The sequence below is a fragment of the Brachyistius frenatus genome, unplaced genomic scaffold (assembly GCF_029030835.1).
Source record: "Brachyistius frenatus isolate BFR_SWC_R1_liver_20210118 unplaced genomic scaffold, ASM2903083v1 Contig_234, whole genome shotgun sequence".
NCBI lineage: Eukaryota > Metazoa > Chordata > Actinopteri > Embiotocidae > Brachyistius > Brachyistius frenatus.
In genome coordinates this window covers 428,350-449,756 of record NW_027210833.1, presented here as the reverse complement: position 1 = coordinate 449,756, position 21,407 = coordinate 428,350, and the positions used below count along the sequence as shown (strand labels likewise).

Genomic DNA, 21,407 nt, shown 5'->3' with positions numbered 1-21,407 from the left:
TCGCATCGCTGCAGAGCCGACGTGCACGCTGGGACTGTAAATGTGTGAAAGGAGCCGACGGTACCTTCTTCATGAAACCTAGTGACAGTCGGGAATAACACGGTAACCATGGTAACTGTACTCCAAGATGGTGAGTTGAAGTTGAGCCTCAGAAATGTTTATTCGAATGCAAAGAATGGAACTAAAACGGATTAAAAAAAAAACTCGATTAAAATGGCTTTAGTGTCGACTGAAACATTTTTTATCTAAAAACTCAAACTAAAATGATCATGTACTTTATATTATACACATATACTTGTGTCTTTTTATGGAAAGCCCGCCAACACTTCCCTCGCTGGTGTTGCACCGATAAAACAGTGAAAAAACAATCCAACCCCAGAAGGCTGCTCTGATTGGCTGAACTTGAACCCCTGCAACAGCACCGACTCCTCACTTTTACCAGAAGACACCCTGCTGCGTGTCAAGACACACGACGGTCAACCACGTCTCTTTCTTTGTTGCGTTCATATAAAGCTTAAAGCGGTGTTGCCGTCCGACGGAGGATTTGGACAGACGTCGAGCTGAGGTTTGATTGTTTCTGTTGCACACGAACGGAGCGCGTAGCAACGACCTTCATCACGGCGTACTCAAAAGTTACATCGCTCGATCGAGTGTCGGAAAACGCGCGGAAAATTGGCAAGCGAGACCCTGGCGTGATGAAAACCACTCAGTGGGTCCAAGACCTTTTCCCGCCGACTTCTTTCTTTTGCCCTCCCCACAGGAAAAAAAAAAAAAAATCTAAATTCGACGTGTGCTCTTCTATTGGAGTTTGAACTAAGTGAAATGGTTGTCTGACCTCACGTCACACCTCCCGAGCCCAACACGCGCTCATGTGTGTTCTCTGCATCAACTTGATTTACAACTACGAGATGCAGCTCATTCAGCCTGAACACGACTTGACTCTCATTCAGCGAGCGGTGACTTTCACTCTGGACCACAGAGGTTCAAATCATTTCTCACATTTGCTAAAAAAGCTTTTCAAATGTTCAGGGTTGAAGTATTGATTTCCTCAACTTGTACAAAATGTTTCCAAAAAACCCACAGTTTGCAGTTCTCTGTGGATATTCCTTCTGCCGTACTCTCGTCCAGTCTCTGTGATTTGCCTCCCTCCTCTTCACGCTGCATCTGGTAACGCTTTCGGGGAAAAAACAAAACAAAAAAGGAACCATTTATGTTGGTTTGTTTTGGTCATCTCCCAACCCCCCCCCCCCTCTCCTCTCCGTGTCCCTCTCCGCTCAGCCCCGAACGAACGTCCAAAACAGAGACAAAACGCCCTTTTCCAAATGTAATGGTTGTATGGCTGGTTGACCCCCTCCCACGGTGAGGGAACGTCTCCCGACATCACACCGAGGAGAAATATTTGCTTCATCAATATTCCAGCCAGCACACTCAAAAGAAGAAAAAGAAAAAAAAGATACTGTAGCATTTCATTCATTTGTCCTGCTGCTCCACGTGGGTGGGATGTGCAACCTGCTCCACAGCCCCCCCCTCCTCCCCGAGAGACTCCCACCCACCTGGTAGACCAGGGTGAGACCAGTGAACGCACCTATTGTTTTAACTTCAAAGCCGTCTGCTGGGTGTCTGCAGGGAGAAAGCCTCTCAGCCTTTTCCCAGCGAGAGGCCTTGTTTTTTTTTTTTTTTTTTTTTTTGGCCTTCTCTCCCTGGTCTCACCATCACCACACACACACACACACACACACACACACACACACACACACACACACACACACACACACACACACACACACACACACACACACACACACACACACACACAGATGAGTAAACTGCCTGTTGCTGCAGGAGAGGAAAGCAGCAGTGTTGCTAAGGGAGTACATTTATTTTTACCCGGCGAGTCCGAGCCCACTATTCACATTTACCTGTGATTACGCCTCCGTTAATAGAAGCAGAACCTCAGGAAAGAAACAAAGTGATAGTTCCTCCACTCCTTAGTCTGCAACGTTTCTTCTTCTTTTTTTTTATTGCACTTGATGTCGTGTTTGTAGGTTTGGCAGTTTTACAGGAAATGAAGGATTTTATTCTGGAGAGAAACTGATGCAATCAGCTCAGCAGGTGTCAGCCGGCTGACGACGTACAAAACTGTGATGGAAGCGTCGTGAACAACTTATTTCGCATTACGTCGCTCCATCTGAGCTACACGCGTTTTCCCCTGAGCTGCACTTGTGATTTGAGCAGAAAGCACTCATCCGATATTGTGTTAAATCCTCAAAGTGCGTCAGAAAGCCCACAGCGGCCGTCTCTTAACTAGAGCCGCGGACTGTTAGCAACATTTATTCACGTAGCTGAGCTCCACCCAAACCAGCTGGATAAGCTTCATTGATGTGAACAATAACAAATTGATACTCTTCACATGCATTTTGTATCACAACAGCCAAAATTGAGCTTTTGTTCTGTATTCGTGGGGTGTTGCCGGTTTGAAAAGTGTCAAGTAAAGTTTTCTGATAAGATTTAACCAGAAAAATCCTTATTTTAAAATACCAAATCTGAACCTTATATCTAGCCACGAAATGGCACATGGAGTCAAATGTGCTAATAAACAACTTTAATAAGATTAAAACAAATATAAATACTGACCAAATGTATTACATATGTATTCTTAAGCTGTCGTGACAACTGAATTTCCCCACTGAGGGATTAATAAAATCTTATCAAAATATAGATTTTAATTTGTTCACTTTCAGTTGTGCATGAAGTGGAAACTGCTGACTCATCAGTCACAACAGTTCTCAGAGCTCGCGGCTCTATTTTCTCCGTACTGCAGCATTCGGCCCGACTGCCGGCCAACGGTGCCGACTCCACCAAAACTCAATTCCCCGCAGCTCCGGTTTATCCGCGATCTGCCCGTCGTTCCGGTAACGGTCCAAGTTCAGGTTCAAACACGGAGCGAGGCGGGTTTCATTCAGCACCGGGCTCGGTTCAAATCCACCGCGGAGACGGTGGATAACCGGATCCGAGGTTGTGCTGTCGATAGCATTGTGGGTGTTTGTTTTTTGTTTTTTTTGGCTGTGATGAAACAACACCTCTAACTCTCTCTCCCCACCCCCCCACCCCACCCCACCCCCCTCCTTCTCTCCTCAGGGACGTCATCAAGAGAATAGACCAGTCAGAGTTTGAGGGATTTGAATACATCAACCCCCTGCTGCTATCCACAGAAGAGTCTGTATGAAGGAGAGCAGCTTCCTCCTTCGCCCACCCACTGTCTGTCCAAGCTGCCGTCTCAGCCAAAAAAAACACTCTGAAAGGCTCGGAGGAGGGAGGAGGGAGGAGGGAGGAGGAGTAAAGGACAACAGGGAGGACGAATTCACCCTCCGGACCTGTCAACAAGGCGATGCGAACAGGAGGAGGAGGGGAGCGTTTCCTTCCTGGATGATTCCGATTGTTGTGTTTTGGGTACCAGACTGTTGCTTGTTGTTATCTACGAGGAAAACAACGGACGCCGGACGAAGAGAACATTCCCCGTCCATCCGTTGTCTTCTCCTTTTCCTTTTGTTTTGTTGTCGTTTCGTTTGTCCTTCGACTTCATTCCTTTCTCCCCGTTCAGAATGTCCATCCTCGTGTCCAAAAGCACGACCAGCTCTGTGATTTCAAAAAGAGAAAATGTTTCATTCTGTGCCTGCCGTCATGAACACGCGTCGACCCGTCTCACATCCCTGGATGAATATGACAGTTCTGCTCAAGAACTTGAAATGATTTTACGTGCACTTTTTTTTTTTTATTGTTAGTTTCTTTTTTCTTTTTTTTCTATCTTGTCGGGGGGGGGGGGGGGCGTCCTCACACAAAACAAGAATGTACAATGACAAAAGGAAAAAAAATAAGTTATTATTCTGTATTATAATGTAGGTAGTGAATCCAAAATTGAGGATGCCTTTTTATTGATGCAAGTGGCACATTTTCCACCTGGAACTGAAAACCTTTCTCTTTTTCTTTTTCTTTTTTTTGGTATCTTTTATGATTTTCACAAAACAATGGGACAAAATGCTGACCGGGAGACGGCTTTTAATTTAAGAAGTGCCTCAAAGATCAAATTAGTTACCACGTCTCTGATTGCACTTAAACTCTTATTGGACAATTCTTCACCCGTCACGGCTTCAGTGGGGAAAAAGCAGCCGAAACCATGGTGAGACTCCCAACTCTTCCAAATGTTAGGAGCTCCAGTGGCCCGCCTCGGCCCCGCCTCGGCCCGCCTCGGCCCCACCTCGGCCCCGCTCGGCCCCGCCTCGCTGAGGACTGAAGATTTTTCCTTTTTGAGTGAATCAATCCAAATATAAATCAATTCTGATTGTCTGTATTCACAAAAGCAGCATTTATGGCCGCACGAGACAGAACTCCGACCGGCGCTGGAAGGTACATTTACAGTACAACGCTCATTAGTGAGGGTTGTTTCCCGCTTGCAGAGTCCCCCCCCCCCCCCCCCACCTCCAAAAGCCGTCATCAGACGTGCGAGAGCATCCGACAGGGCCCTGTGTTTATAGAGGTGTACGTAGCCTCCGTCTGGCAGCTGAGGAACGTTGGCTCCGGGCCTCCTCAGCGTGTGCGGGCCCGCCGGCCAAAGCTCGGGTTCCTTCCACACCGGCGGCCGCCGCGTGACCATCTGCGGCCGCTCCGAACCGACCGACCACGTGACCCGTTGGACGTCTCCCGTTTTCCATTCGGGGGCTCACGCCGTGTTTTCCGTCTCTGCTTCGCCTCTTCCGCTGCAGTAAACTCCATTTGTTCCGGGAAGTCCAAATGAAACGTCAGAAATAACGTCTCGTCATCGTTGGAATGATTTTAAGAAATGTATTTTTTAGTGTTGTTGGATTCCACAGGACGTACCGTGTACAGTCCAAACGTTACGACCGTGTGGAGCAGCTGACAGACAGCAGATCCATCTGAGTGGCAGGAACACGGCTGGTTGAGTGTCTGGACTGAAACCTTGTCTGTAATGTCGACTGTTTAAAACGCTCAAATATCAAAACTTAGCATCCAATCAAAATCAGGCTTGTTTTGGGTTTTTTATTATTATTATTATTTGGTCTCTCATTTGGATGCAAGCAGGATCTATTCCAGCACACTGGAAGCTTTTATAAAACCATATTCAACTCTGAAACACTGAGGTTTTGTTAAAACATGTTTAAATTCTCCAAAGGAAGATTTCAACAAAAAGAAATGTTTTTGTTGATGGTATCTTGCCACTTTTTTTAACGAGGGATATCCGTGATTTGCTAGATGATGCCAATTCCTCTGAAATTCTTCCGATTTAATTTCAGCTTGATTGAACAACAGCTTGGTGCCCCCCCCCCCCCCTCCGGCTGCAGGTGCACAGTGGATCCCAAAAGCCAGTCAGAGTCCAGTTTAACTTCACACACTGCCACCTTTATACCCAGCGAGCAACATATCTGTAACCAAACGTTCATCGACGAAGAACGCAGATAAAAGTCGGCGGCAGAGAGACTCTGAAACGATCTCTCCGTGTGTCCGTGTGCTTCCGAGGGGAAGACGAGCGCTCTGAAATCTGACCCGGGTTAATTTGATAACCACATAATAGGATTAATTAGCTGGTCCCGAGTCAAAGGGTCTCAATTAGCTGCGGGGCCTTTACAGGCAGGGAAGGAACTGATAGACAGAGGAGAGATAATGAAGCAGTTCCACACTCACCGATTAGTCCACTACGATGAACACACACACACACACACACACACACACACACACACACACACACACACACACACACACACACACACACACACACTTTTCAAGAAGCTAGAAATCACTCCAACATTCGGGAAAGCTTCATCTCATTTGCTGCATTTTTATTAACGTTGTGCTTTTTATTGCCACCTGGTGAAACATCAGTGGTGTTTTCTGGTTGTTTATTTCTTCTTTTTTCCCCCCGTGAGGGACCAATGGGTGAACCGGGAGTCCTCGTCTCCACATCACAGACCACTGAAGGCCATTCAAACCACCGTACAGACAAGAGACTGAAACCAGACCGTGATTTCTTTTTAACATAATGCTGGTTGAATCTGCTTAATTTTTTGCTTCACCGCATCTTTGTAAATATGTGTAATTATTAAAAATGATACTGGTTTTCCGTGAACGGAGTGCCTCCTCTTTTTGTTGTTGTTGTTGTTGTTGTTGCAGACGACAGCAGTAAAATGTTTGCAGATGCTTCAGTTTGATACGTGCGTCTCCGGGGTAACGGGCCTCACACGGCAGCTCCCCCTCTGATCACCACTTACCCCCGCTCATCCAGCCGGAGCGGAGAAGGTCATTAGCCAATATTCATCACCTAACACTTTTTTTCCGGGTGTGTTCGAGCTCGGAACTGTTTACTGGAATATTTAAAAATCTGCAGTTCAGTCTGATTTCATCAGCTCATTTATTCAGCGTTGGCTTTTTTTTTTTTTTCTTCTGCCCATTAGGACAAAGTCCATTAGCGAGACGGAAATGTTTTTTATATGAATGGAATTTTTTTTTTTTTTTTTTAAATCTGCATCTTCACCACCCAGATAGTGCAAAATATGTTTAATTAATGACGTGCCAAGCTAGCTCGGGTAAGAAAGCGTCCGTTTTATGTTTATTATTTGCTTCTTTGTTTGTGCTGCAGCCTACATAGTTAATAGTTTACTTTGTTTTTGCTGTTAAAAAAAAATAATTAGTTTGTATCTATATTTCACATACGGTGCCAGAAGCAGGAGGATAACGCATCGGTGATTTGATATACGATCTGAAAGTCTGCACAGTCTTTTATTTTGAAAGTGGTCTGTGCGCCTGACTTCCTGCTCGGCTGATCTGTTCTGCGCAGCTTAATGTTGCTTCTAGACAACATGCATTTTTTTGCGGAGGAACGGGATGCTTCTGAAACACAGCGCATCAGCTGGAATCCCAAACGTTGTCTAGAAGCACCGCGATCAGTTGTGGCTGTCGGAGCTGAAACGTAACGACGCCGGGTCCGGCTCAACCAGCAGCTCTGACACTCACTGACAATCATCTCATTTGACGGAACGACACAAACAGAAATATAGAAAGTTCAATTTGTGGTTTTCAGGAGGATTCATTGAGGATCCGTCCAGACTTTGTGCTCCACCGAGCACACAAGCTGCCAGATACAATGTACAAAGGGTTCGGTTGTCTCAGAACAGACACAAAGCTGAAAACCTCACTGTGACACAAAGGTCCAATCCCAGCTCTCCCCTTTGGCCCCTCCCCCTCTATTTTGCACGCTCCCACACAGGGATCGAGGTTTGGTGGTCATCTAACATCCAACGTCTCACCCTCCGACTACATCCAACATCTCACCCTCCAACATCTCACCCTCCAACGTCTCACCCTCCAACTGCATCCAACATCTCACCCTCCAACGTCTCACCCTCCAACTGCATCCAACATCTCACCCTCCAACGTCTCGCCCTCCGACTACATCCAACATCTCACCCTCCAACGTCTCACCCTCCGACTACATCCAACATCTCACCCTCCAACGTCTCACCCTCCGACTACATCCAACATCTCACCCTCCAACGTCTCACCCTCCGACTACATCCAACATCTCACCCTCCAACGTCTCACCCTCCGACTACATCCAACATCTCACCCTCCAACGTCTCACCCTCCGACTACATCCAACATCTCACCCTCCAACATCTCACCCTCCGACTACATCCAACATCTCACCCTCCAACGTCTCACCCTCCGACTACATCCAACGTCTCACCCTCCAACGTCTCACCCTCCAACATCTCACCCTCCGACTGGCCCGTCAAACGGAGTGTTTTCAGGTATTTTTGGACTCCAAGCCAAGCGGTAGAAGAATGCTTCGCAAACTGAAGCAAAATAACATGAAAACTGGTCCATAAATTCAATAAATGGATTTTTTTTTCAAGAACATTTTTGTTATCTGAAAGTGCAGCTCTGGGATAATAAAGCCATTTTTCTGCTTTAAATAGATTGAATGAAGACTTAATATACAAATTCTGGAGACCTTCAAACTTAGTAATAATGAACTTTGGAGAATTGTCACTACTGTTGGCGCAAAGAGTGGAGTCACATTTCCTTAGGTTAAGATTTTAAGGGCCCCCCCTCTAGCTCTGTTCTGAAGGGTCCACTTTCCAGTAAAAGTACATGACGGGTCGGGCCACATGGGAACTGGGTCACTGCACGGACTGTTCATCACGAAGGTCACGACGTCCCCACGACAGCTGTGAACTTCAGTGATAAAGCATTTTCCCCAAATGTTGCTCTTTCAGTGGATTCATTTTCTATTTGTTCTTTATATAATGGCACTTTTATCAAACTAACAAAAATAAAAACATGAGCAACTGAGCCACAGCTACATGTTGATCATCTCCATGTCCAGCCACGATCTCCATGACGACAGAACAAACACGCTCACAGTACAAATAACTTCTCAAAACTGCTAACAGATGTTTCCCCCCAAAACAAATCTGTTTATATATTTATTAATATGCAAATGTATTCAGCAAAGCAAACTCTAATCAAATCATGCGCTCCATATGGAGTACCTGTGGAGTGAGTATGAAGTTTCTGCTGTGTAATGATTTCAAGTTATCATGTTCACAAGAAAAATCTGTTTATTCCTCATCAACCTAATTAGCTCCTTAATTAGCGAGGGCATTTTATACCAACATGTTTTCATGCCTCAGACCTGCTATCAATTTGAACTTGTTAGCTTAAAGTGTTGACAAGTTACAGCCTTTTTCTGGGAAATCAGTGGTCCCTCATTAATATGCAAATGTATGCAGTGAGGTGCTTCAACATCTAATCAGATCACCTCCTCTGTGTGAAGTGGTGTTAGTATGAAGTTTCTGCTGTGGATTGTTTTGGAGTTTAGTTCATTAGAAAGTGTCTGCAGAGTCACAGGGGTCACAATGAGGTCCTGAAAAATTGGTGTTTGGATCACAGACTGAATATAAAAGTGTCCGCAGCTTCTGGGTCTGAAAAATGAGGTCGATACAGAAGTGCCTTAAGCTGCGATACCAGCGAGTGCCACTAGAGGTCGGCTCCAAAAAGCCTCCGGCTCCATAGACTCCCATTCAACTTCTCTCATCAAATCCAAAGTGAATAAAATGTGTCCATCAGTTATCTCGGTGTTGTTAGCTAAAGTCACTCCTTCTTATTAGTTTTCTGGAGGTCCATCTGAAAATAATCCCTCATTCATGTATAAGCTTAAAAGAAAATATGTTTTTGGGGGCGTGTCTGTTTGATTGACAGGCCTGTGGTGCAGTCAGGTTACAGATATCGGTGGGCGGGACGTAGTATCGTCGGGGTTTCCAGTCAGATCGAGTCAGATCCACCGCTCGCTCCACCCCCCCTACGTAAACATAAACAACAACAACAACAACAAAACATAATGTGATTTGAAAAGATCTGATGTATTTCCAAGAGGATCCTTTCATCTGTGATAATAACAGTAATAGATCGTCAAAATTCTATATAATACATTGATTTTAAAGCAGGTTTCTCTGTTCATCTTTACATGACACACAGAACAAAACTCAGCTCGATATTCTTCATTTTAGCAACTGAATGTAATAAAACAAAAAGTATCAAACCCTGTGGAAGGTATTTCCATCTTAAGAATGGATCCAAATTACGAGATCACATGTTAACATCAGGTGTAAACCGGGCCGGTTACGGTCTCTCAGAAGATCCAACCACGACGGAAATCTAATGTGCTTGTGCATATTTTTCAAACATTTCTCCATGGAAACATTTACAGTGTTGCATCAGGTTGTTCACATCAAAAGTGCCAAAAATAGTAATAAATCCTTTTTTTTTTCTTTTCTTTTTTTCTTTAAAAGCAATACCTCACTCCTCGCATATCTGCACGGCTGCTCAATCACAGTGTGAAGTGGGTTTCAGTGGGAAGTTACTTGTAATAGGTGGCATCGACACCCCAAATCCAAAGGTAGTGGGGTGTGTTGTGTGTTTATGTGTGTGTTTATGTGCGTGTCGGGGGGGAATTCAACGTCTGTAGCGACGGGTCTGATGGTTTCCATGGAAGCAGCTTTGCGAGGAAGACGCAGCCGTCTTCCATCTCCGGTTCGTCTCCCGGAGGTCGAAGAGGGATCGTCTTTTTTATTCGGCGTTCCTCTCGGACACGTTCTTCTAGAGACAAATCGGAGCTTTTTGTGTCTGAAGAGGCTAAACGGAAAATATGACAGAGGAGCTTTCAAAGTAGTCGAGGTGAAAAATTCAGCATGTTGACATATAGGAACGTTCTTCCCACCTCTCCACGAGGTGAGCGTCCAGGGTCGGGTTGAACCGTCAGCTCCCTCGGTGTGCAGCCCGTGTTGCTCTCGGTGGGTGTGATCCTCCTCCGCTCCGTACGACCGTGGAGCGAGTGGGTCGTCTGGGGCGCTCGGAGCTGCTGGACGGCGGCCAGCGCCCCGTCGGCTCACCAGGTCACGTCCACGTTCACATCGGACAGACACTGGGCCAGGTGGCCGTCGCGGTCCATCTGGGAGGACCTGGAGCGACGGCAACACGGTAAACGACAGCGAACACACTCGGTGTGTGATGAGTACATAGTGATCAAACGTCTGCCTGCAGAACAAAGGAGGGCAACCCGAGTCTATCCTCGACTCGTAAACATCAGGGTTAGAACAAGCTCTGGATCGGGATCCCCGCATGCTTGTTAAGACCTGCGGTACTCCGAGTTTTCCAGTGTGATTGTATTCTGTATAGTGATAGACAACATGACAGCCCCCCAGTAGTGAAACCAAAACTTCTCCCCGTATCAGCCCCCGGTGGGTCGGTACCACGACGCTGCTCACTATGGTAATGTTACCACGCTCATATTTAGCAGGTTGAACTCCCTATAGTTTAGATTGGTGGCATACTAACGTTTGCTAATTCATACAGCCTCTAAGAAAAGAGGAAAACAAAATGTTTGTGCTGTGTTGTTGCGGCCATCTATCTTTGCTAAAAGGCCAATTCATTGTTTCCGTGTCTGCAGACAGCTTTGGACTTAAACAGTGGACATGGACACACTTCCATACACACTACAATCAGGGCTGTGTGTGTGAGTGAGAGAGTGTGTGTGTGTGTGTGTGTGTGTGTGTGTGTGTGTGTGTGTGTGTGTGTGTGTGTGTGTGTGTGTGTGTGTGTGTGTGTGTGTGTGTGTGTGTGTGTGTGTGTTCGTGGACATTTTTCCACACATCCACTAGAAGACAGAAAAATAAAAGCTCCTTTGTTTATTGTGTTTGGCTGGACACCATGAAAAAGTCCCCAAAGGAAAAAAAAACAGAAAAGAAATGTGTGCAACCTCTCGACGAGTTGTATGAGCACACAAAACCAGCGTCCTGTTGGCCTTTTTTTTTTTTCTTCTTTTTTTTTTAACTCATGCACAGTTGCCAGGTCTGTTGTGAAAGTCCTAATTTTCAGACTTGCTTTTTTTTTTTGTAAACTTATCTGATTCCTGAATAACACAAAAACGTATTTTATCAGTAGCAGCAGCAGCAGGTGCATCTCCATCTTTTGTGCTGGGGTCGGATCAACTTGGTTATCAGGTGAGATGTGGGAAGACTGTTGGCAGTGCAGTGGGAGCACCGGGTTAATAGAAAAAGAAAAAAAAAAGCTGGAAAATCACTTCTTTAAAAGTGAGGAACAAGGCGAGAAATGGTAGAAATGGCAGAAAAATGGTGGACGAGAGCGGGACGATAACGAGATTTGTGGTGTGCGGCTCTTACCCGACGGGGAACACTTGCAGACACATGGGACAGCTCTGCAGCCCTCCTCCTCCTCCTCCTCCTCCGATGCTCCTCTGCACCTCCTCTTTATTTTTAGCCTGCTTCTGCAGGGGAGGCGGGCCCTCAGATGCCTTCACCCGGTGATTCAACCCACTGATTGGTTCCTCTGGTTCTCCTCCTCTCCTCCCCTGCTCTCCCCTGGCGCCCGAGGGTCCTGCCGATGAAGCCCCCCCCTCCTCCCGGCGGCGGACAGACGGCCGCTGACTCATGCCGAGGAGTTGAGGTGCCTTGCGTTTGGGACTCTGGCCGCCGTGAGAGGGCAGCCGTGGGTCTGGTACCGGTCTGCTCGGTGCCGAGAGGTCCTGCTGAGAGGAGCCGAGCCTGAGAGGATCGGGGCTCGATGAAGTCCCAGAAGAAGGTGGAGGCGGCTCGGGGAAGGCAGCGACGTCGCTGCGGAGGTCACACCACAGCTGATCATCGGACTTTAGTGCTGCGGGTCTCTGAAGTCACATGAAAAGAAAAACAGAGGACAAAGATGAGATAAAGAGGAGATGCAGGATAAATGGGGGGGAAAGAACAACTAAAGACAATTAAATTATTGTTTATGCTCCGATGTTGGAATTTCAGTCAATAATTAGGTGGGACAGCATGCTGTGAATGACATTTGACTTTCTGCCCTGAGACGCTCACACTGAAGTATGTTAAAGAATAAGTCTGGTTTATTTCCAATGAATTTGTCTGTGGGTCATGCTGACTTTGCACTCACAGTCTGTCCTTGTATATCAGTGCAACAAATGATGTAACTCCCTGCAGCTTACCAAACATTTTTTTTTTTTTTACAGAAATCCCATTAAGGTTTGTTTTCAAGCTGGTCGATGCTGTGAGTTTATCTAACTGCTGTAACCAGTGCTAAAATAAATAGTATACAGTATTTGAAGTATTTTGATCAAACAGAAATCACGTGTTGCACCCTTAAAAGCAGACAGGAATCTGTTTTGGCAACTTTATTTTTCCCGGCACTGTTTTTTCTTCTTCTTTGTTTTCTTTCTTTCAGTCCTCTTTTAGGATCCTCGTGTACACAACAGCGCAGCAGCAACGACTGTTTCCCAATCCTTGCGTCAGAGCCGAGTGATGTCACGTGATGTCGCTCTGACAAACAGAAACGGCAGGATTCATTTAGGAGAGTAAAATTAAACAATGTAAAAGCGATAAAAGTCTATTTCTTTGTCTCTCAATGTTCACATGGACTTGAATGTCTAAGTATCTTCAGGTCGCAACACATGTACTCGTGAAAATACATGAAGCCTTTGTTATTTTAAACTGTTTCTACTGTCTGCGTGTTCTCAGCGTAACCACCTGTGCCCGCTCTACCCTGAACAGGTTGACGGAGGGCGGAGCTTATCTTAGCTGACTGAGCAAAAGCAGGGTTCACGTTGGACAGGTCGCCTGTCCGTCACAGGGCCAACGCAGAAAGACAATCCCTCACACTCACTCCGTTACCCAAAGGAAACTGGACTTCTTTTGAGTTTCCTGAGGACGTTCCCGCTCTCATCCGAAAGTCTAATGTTAACTTCCCGTGACCTGAATGATTGACATCTTCACCAAGCACCGGTCCCCTTAGCGCTCACGTCTTTGGACTGTTAGAGGAAGCCAAATCACCTCAAATAAAACCCAGTCACGAACAAGGAGAACCTGAGAAGTCCACACAGAGAGGCCCAAAGGACCCAGAACCTTCCTGCTGCGAGGCGACGGTTCTGTCCAATCCACCACTGTGTGGCATTAGAAGAACTTAAATAATATTTAGGTTCCTGTTTAATATTAAAGTTTAGCTCTGCTTGTTCAGACCTAAACAATAACTCTGGAGCAGTTCAGCACCAGATCAACATCAGATTTTTCGGTTTGGGCAACTTTTCCCAGTAATTTCCATGAGCCAAGAGGAAAAACATGTGTTGTGATTGGACTCCATCCATTACTGTAATGACGGCGCTGCAGGCACCACGAACAACACGTTGGTAAAAATCAACCTCTGCACTGGATTTGTCTTTAACCTCTGAGGTCCCGGTCGCGTTGCTGCTCTCTGTAAATGATCGAGAAGTTCCTCGATACTTCAAGCTTCCTCCACCAAAGTACACTTTACTAGGCAGGACCTTCCTTCGCTCTCAAACAGCCTCCATTCCTGATGCCATGGACTCGGTCAGATTTTTAAGCCTTCCACTAATATTTTTCTCCAATTTGGCACAATTCATGACATCATTTCTGCAGAGTTTTTAGCTGCATATTCATCCTGCCAACCTCCCGTTCCACCACAAAAGTTGTTGTGGATTCAGATCTGCTGATCCAAGTGTCCACTAAACTCACGGTCTTGTCCAGTTTGAGACTTGGAGCATTAACCTGCTGGAAGAACTGTTAGAAGATGGCGAACTGTGTCCATAAAGGGAGACATCGTCAGCAACAATACGGACTGTTTGATTCATTGGTATTGAAGAGCCCGAAGTGGCTGAAGAAAACATTCTCCACACTATCACACCATTACACCACCAGCAGCACCACCATCAGCAACACGAGCACCACCACCACCAGCAGCAGGAGCAGCAGCACGAGCAGCAGCAGCACCACCACCACCACCAGCGGCACCAGCAACACCACCACCACCAGCAGCACGAGCAGCAGCAGCAGCACCAGCAACACCACCACCAGCAGCACCAGCAACACCACCACCAGCAGCAGGAGCAGCAGCACGAGCAGCAGCAGCAGCACCACCACCACCAGCAGCAGCAGCACCAGCAACACCACCACCAGCAGCAGCACCACCACCATCACCAGCACCATAAAGAAAACAGAAAAATGCTCACATTTGGTTAAAAAGCTATTGAAATACTTGCAGATTAGTGTTCTGGTGATCAGCAAATGAGTTAATTGGCTGATGGTGCTGGCTCAGGTTGGAACCAATAAGTATCTTATTGGTATCTGAATCATGCTACAAAAATGTAATACAAAAAAAAAAGTTGAATTATAGTGAATTTATCAAAATGACATAAATATGAAGGGCCATTTTAATGTCTCTAACACACGCTTGTTCATAATAAAACCCTGATTCTCTCTACAGCACAGACAAAACTAGAACGACATGTGGATTGGAAATGATTTTTTTTCCCCCCCCCCCCAGTGACAGACTACTTCCTTTCAGACACACCATGACACGAGAGTGTGTTTGAGCCCATGGAAAAGAACACAGGTGAACATCTGAACTTTGTGATGATGAAGCCTCTCTGATGCGAGTCTTGTCAGGAGTTTCATCATCATTCAACTGCAGGAGGCAGCGCGAGGCGTACCGCTGTCGATGGATGCGGAAGATCAGGAACCGGGTCCCAGTGCAGGTTCTCCCGGTGCGCCGGAGTACACGTCAGTGCGAACGCCCACAGGTTCTCCACAGCAGGCAGCGGCTGTCTCTTCCACCACGCCGCCGCAGGAACACCTGGCCTGTGAACCAGATGTTACACACTGTCTGTTCCACACAACCACCGCAGTTCAAACTCAACTCCTGCCTTCTCTCTCCGGCCCTCATCCTGCACGTCTCTGAAAAACAACACAAATGCAGTGCTTTTTGACCTATTTTTGAAGTTAAGCAAAAAACCTTCCAACTGTATTTTTTGTGTCTTTCCATGCATTTTTAATCAAATTATTTATAAAGGGTCTCTTTGATCTGCTTCACAGTGTCTACGAGACAAATGTAGATTTGACCCCTGCATAGATTAACTATTCCATTTTTGGAAACAATAGGGTAATTATTTGTAAAATCAACAATATGAAATGTTGAAACTTTCTGCCATTAATTCAATTTGCATTCGGATTTATTCTTAAACTTTAAGTTATGAAATGATTCGGTGTTCCTGCAGTAGATCCTGGCGTTTCCTATCTCATAATGTTCCATTTTTGTTTCATTCACAAGAGGAGTTGAATAAATTCAGCTAGAGGGGGTTTATTTTTAGTGATTAAATCTCCTGTGAGGTCGGATGCTTTGGTTCTTGTATTAAAGAAAAATCCTAAAATCAGTAATAGAAACCTCCAAGTTGTTTTATTTAACTTTATTTATTCTTTTTTTTTTTTTTCTTAAGGACTGGTCTTCTTCTTGTTTTCTGTTTTCTAATCTTCTACTAATCAGTGTGGTTTGAGCTTTCCTTGTCAGAAGAGGACGTTTCAAGTAGGAGAAGTTAATATTCAAGTTAAAATCAGTTCTGCTGTTTCCTATAAAAACATCACCTCCAACTCCTCCTTTCTACATGAGAGAGCCTCAACCATTTCAGCCATGATTTTTATTTCATCCCGTCTGGATTACTGTAACTATATTCTGCTCTACAAATGCCACGATATCAGAAAAGTTTTCATCAGAACCAAGACGATTAAAATTGGATGATTCTTTTGTCAAACATAAAACATCTCCATACGCGACTCTTGTTTTTTGTTTGTTTTTTACACCAGCCACAACTTTGGTACCTTATAGTTTTATAAAGGAGAAGAAAGGTAGCATCACAATTTCAGAATTGTTGGCATTGACTTGATACCAGTCCTGTACCTATTCCTGTGATTTCCCTACTTAAACACTCATTTGGAAAAAAAAAAAAAAAAAAAGCCACTGAAGCCTTGTCTCAGCCAAGTTTTTCATTTTGCATTTACACAGGCAGCATAATGGCTTACATTTTACACCATATTTAAATTAAAGCAGAAAAAACTGGATTTGCCCTGCACAATTTAACTGGTTGATGCAGCATTTACAACAGCTCAATATATCACACTTTAGATTCTGATTGGCCTTTACTAGCCTGAAAGGGCCAGTGATTGGCCGATCAACTGGCCCTGCACATACCTCTACTGCCCCCAGGCCATGACGTCATACCCTGTTTCTAAAGCTAAAACTGCCCAGCTGTTTTTATTCGTTAAGTTCATTATGGTCACTTCTCTTAATGGACATTTTTCATTAGATTTACTTAATACTAGAAATTAAAGAGGTATATTGGCAAGTATGTGGCCTTAGCCTAGTGTTACACCCTGAGCAGCAGTTTCACTGTATATTGTTGTCTCTTTATGATTGTGTTAAAAAAAAAAAAAAGATATATATATTTAGGAAGGGTCTAGGGCAGCACAATGTCCAGAAGACCACCCTGAACCAAACCCGTTTCCAGAATCTGACGATTAAACGTCACTGTGGCTGTAAGGGAATGACGCACACACATGTTGAGATTTGTAAAATATTAAAATTATTACATTTAATTTGTCATGCAAAACTTCCCTAAAACTGATCTTATATACTTCAAATGTCAAGTCTTTGTTTGCCTGTCAAGAAGTTACAATCAAACATAGTCATCCAAACATGAACCGATTCTTAAAAGTTGAGCTTTGTAGCCAACACGAGTTTATTATTAACTCATTAACACGCCGAATTGTCCCAAAGCAGCTGTTTGTTGATCAAAGGACTTCCGTTATGTTGTGTTAATAATGGGATTCCTATAATAAGAGAGATAACACTTCATTTTGAGGGTTTTAATGGAAGTTCGTTCTCCGGCGTTTCGTTTTTTTTTCAGTCACCAGCCACTATCGCGGTACTTGATAATAAGTAAATGATCGTTTCAATAAGGATTCTTTTAACCATAAACTTTAACTATACATGAAAGTGTTGCGGATCAAGAACAGACTCACCCTTCAGTCTTGGACGCGCTGTTACTAGAAAACAACGTAGTCCGAAGTGTCTTCGGTGTTCCGCTGGAACGTGTTTCTGTTTGCAGCTCTTCGACAGAAGACTTCTTTCGTTTAAGTTTGGACTTCGTGTAATTTCCAGCCATGTCGTTTCAGCAGTTTACAGATCGACTTCCGAATTCCGCGCCAGCATTAAAAAGGACTTCCGTAATCTAGACACCTAACGTCACTGGATTCTATCCAATCAGAGACGTATTTTTGGTCCACGAGCAAAAAACCTCTATCCAATCAAGTTGTTCAACGATAATAAAAAATAAAAAATAAAAAAATACACCAATTACGTGAACATACTAAACAGTTTTACACTGCTTAAAATATATAAGGAGGCATTCAAAGATAAATGAATAGTAAAATGTTTGTGTCTGTGTTTTGCTCATATTTTTTTTAAATACATCATACATGTACCTAATCTTAGTTTTCAAAAAAACTAAACCTTACTCAGCTGTCCTGAGTGGCACCCAAATCCAGACCTGAAACTGTGACCCCCACACTGCCCACTCACACTGTACAAAAAACAACAACTCCTGAGTTGCATGTTAGTGCTTCAGGCTGCACTGCATGAATGTGTTTTTACATATTACTTTTCTTTTAACTACATCTTTCATTTTTCACACAGCTTTGTGAAAGTGCAGCACCCAGTTAGTCATATATTGATTCTTCTCTCTTTAATAATCTCATCAAAACAATATATTGTAGTTTGATATATTTAGATAACCTTTAATATTCAGGCAACAATATGTGTTTTGTTTGTACTTTTGTGCAATTAAAGACGGCTGCTTCCTGCTGCTTCATGACTGCAGGTATTAAGTTAACTGAAAATAAAGGACTTATTTGTTCTACAAGTAGCGAGTGTGAAGATTCACACTGAAAACAGTGGTTTGATTAAAACAAAACAATAAATGCCTACACACTTTCACTACTTCTCTTACCAACATCAGGTAATGTTGAGTAAGATTCCAGGACTCAACAGTAGGCTGAGAGGTTGAGGTTGAGGTAAGGCCTGGAACATACTGCCAGAATGAAATTTAATTCTGGCTTCCAGGTAACGCACATGCCAGGCAGGCCAGGCAGTGTATCCCAGGCCCAAGGCCATATCTGCAGAATGTTTCTTTGAAATGGAAATGTATTTTAACTAGACTGGACCAACGCACTAAGGCCTGGAACACACTGCCTGCAGTATGTGCAGTGCTCAGTTATAAAATAGAACTGATGCCTATTTTTTCCCGCGTGCCACATTCCCCGCAAAAAAAATAAACAGGGAAAGGATCTGTGATCGCATTCGTACTGAACAATCATAGAAAAAACCCAGTGCAGGCTCCTTATTATATCATGACCACAGTTCACCAGGTGGGTGGGTGGAGGGGGGGTTCCTCGCTGCTCTCTTCCTCCCTCCCTGTGAGTGCCCGTGTCTGTCTGTGGGTCTCGCTATGAACGAGGGAAACAAAACCCACATACCTTCCTTTTGGTAATAACTCATCCCATGTTTGGACCTCAAAAATGAAACTGATGGACCAAAATGTTTTGCATGCAACGAGTCTTTTAACATCTAAAACCATATATCTCGATACGACACGGAGAACAGTAATACAGCACAGATTTGGGTTTTTTTTAACCACCAAAACTACAGTCAGTAGATCGGGGTTTGCGTTTAAATAGAGGACCTATGTTAACATTAACTTTAATTAACATTCACTTTAAGTTCTGAAAAGTTGATTATCGGATTGAAACAAGAAACTTCTGCGTTAAATGATAATTCTGGTTTATATATTTTATTTTTCAGCCGTTTTGGTGACTTATAGTGCTTTTGTTTCCATACTTGGCAGTGTGAATGCATTCAAATTGTGAGTGTTAGGTAGGCTGTTTTGAACACAGCTTAGAACTATAATATCTCACTTCCTCCTTCGCTCCCAGTAAAATTACTCGGGACACTAGAGGGAGCTGTCCCAATGAAAAGTAACAATAGGTCAGAATCTCAAACTGTCTATAAGTGAATATGGCTTCCGGGTCTGAAAAGTGAAGCCAATGCGTTCTTGAAATTCTTGAAAATGCAATACCACCGAAGGCCACTAGGTGTTGCCTCCAAAACGCCTCTGGCTCTGTAGAGTCCCATTCAACTTCTCTCGTGAAATACAAAGACAAAAATCAATGTAATGTCATTTGCAAAATTCACGGTCTCTGATTGGTGTTCTGGTGGTCCATCTGAAAATTATTCCTAAATTAATTAGATGTTAGGCCTTAAAGTGTGGTATATTTGGGATAGTGTCTGGTTTGATTGACATGCCTGCAGTGCTGTCAGGTTTACACTCTAGGTGGGCGGGGCATAGTTTCTTTGAGTCAGATCGAGTCAGATATTAAATATTAGAAAACTTAAATAAGAAAACAAAAAGATTAAAAAGTTGGCAATTTTTTTCAAGGACTGACTCAGGCCATTGTGCGTGCATGAAAAATTCATGAAAAATCCCAAATCTTTTGAAAATATTTCAACTGCTGCTCTGCAGATTTCTTAAAAAATAATGCTAGAAAAATAACAATAAGAATTAAATTAGATAACTTAGCAACTGTCCTTCTGCTCCTAATTTTAACGCAGTGACTGAAGAGAGAGGGACTTTCTCTCTTTGGTAATGACTCAAAGGATAAAAAAGACACAATAAAGCCTATATTCTGTTTGATTGACCTAATCATCAACTCTTACTTTTAACACTAACAATTTTATGTCAGTCCTGCACAAGGATATCTACTCAGAGCACAGTAAAGACGGTTACGTCATACAAAAATCTTAACTGTAATGATGAGACTTTGTTCCCTCTGCTAGGACACACATAAAGTGGAAAGTTGAAGTCATAATAATGGTGGGACTTTCTGAGCCTTCTAAGCTTTTGGCCAGAAGAGAGGGACCAACGGAGAGTGGCTACAATTATGCAATGGAAAAAAGACAAGGGAAAGCTGGACTGAACAGAAGGAAAAGAAAAGAGAGGAAAGAGGAGAGCTCCATTTAAAAGAATGGAAAACAGCACTATGGGAAAACCTGCTACTCTGAAATAGGGTGAGAGTTTTTTTTTTTCTTTCTTTATTTGGAAGCAGTGCTCCATAAGATGAATATTGCAGAAGGACTGATGCTGAATTGCTGACATTGGCCAATCAGTTTTTTTCTACCTCAACCGCAGAGGGGTAGAAACACAAAAGCGGAGCAGTGGGCCAGGCCTGTGGTACACAGTGTTACTCTGGGAAAAATCAACCCGGCGCCTGGAAAGAAACATTATGTCACCCGACCCACGTGATGCTGTGTTGTGCTCTGCTGCCATGGTGATAGCGAAGATGCCTTGGCTGTTTTAAACTACTTGAGCCTTAACATTTTGGGAGGTTACACCAGCAGTCAGCCTCACTATGGACTGATGTGAGCATCAACAAAACTCTTTTCAGGTGTTCTGATAGTTGAAAGATGGGCCTTTACATATTGAAAACTCTTTTTCTCGTGCAGGACGGAAACCACAATGAGCTCCCTCTATTGTTTCCCATTCATATGTTGAGCCTCACGAAGTTTGTCTCTCATAGTTCTGTATTGGTCTTCCAAACTTGTGTTTACCTCGAGGAGTCCATCTCAATGGAAACTTTTTAGAAACGTGTTGCTGGCATCAAATTCAAACTGAGCATATAAATTTCATAAAACGATAAACATTTCTGAGTTTCCACATTTGTTTACATGATCTGAAAGTCATCGCATGCTGTTCTTATTTGCATTTTACACAGTGTAACATTTTTGGTAACAGAGTTGCTGAGCCACAATGAAAAAGAAAAAGAAAAAAATCTCTTTTAAGGGCCCATTTTGTTTGCCCTCTATATGCTTCCTTTGGGCTCTGTCCTTCATAAGCACAATGTCAATTCATTGCAACGCTGATAATACTC

The 21,407-nt window shown here is 43.9% G+C and overlaps 2 protein-coding genes across 3 annotated transcripts in view; one reads left to right on the top strand and one right to left on the bottom strand.

The window, feature by feature from the left end:
* The window catches only part of prkcz (protein kinase C, zeta), a 75,088-nt gene extending 71,794 nt beyond the window's left edge, over positions 1-3,294 (top strand). For both annotated transcript variants that reach the window (XM_069720126.1, XM_069720125.1), the window contains exon 15: positions 3,139-3,294. In XM_069720126.1, the coding sequence (XP_069576227.1) occupies positions 3,139-3,226 (88 nt within the window). In that variant the 3' untranslated portion in view covers positions 3,227-3,294. The remainder of the gene's footprint in view (positions 1-3,138) is intronic.
* Positions 3,295-9,428: 6,134 nt separating this feature from the next.
* LOC138633736 (uncharacterized) lies at positions 9,429-17,590 on the bottom strand. The gene is made up of 4 exons (XM_069720129.1): positions 17,448-17,590; positions 15,086-15,233; positions 11,754-12,253; positions 9,429-10,532 (listed from the first exon to the last, which is right to left on the bottom strand). The coding sequence occupies exons 1-4, from the start codon at positions 17,588-17,590 to the stop codon at positions 10,460-10,462; spliced, it is 864 nt and encodes a 287-aa protein (XP_069576230.1). The 3' UTR covers positions 9,429-10,459.
* Positions 17,591-21,407: the final 3,817 nt, after the last annotated feature.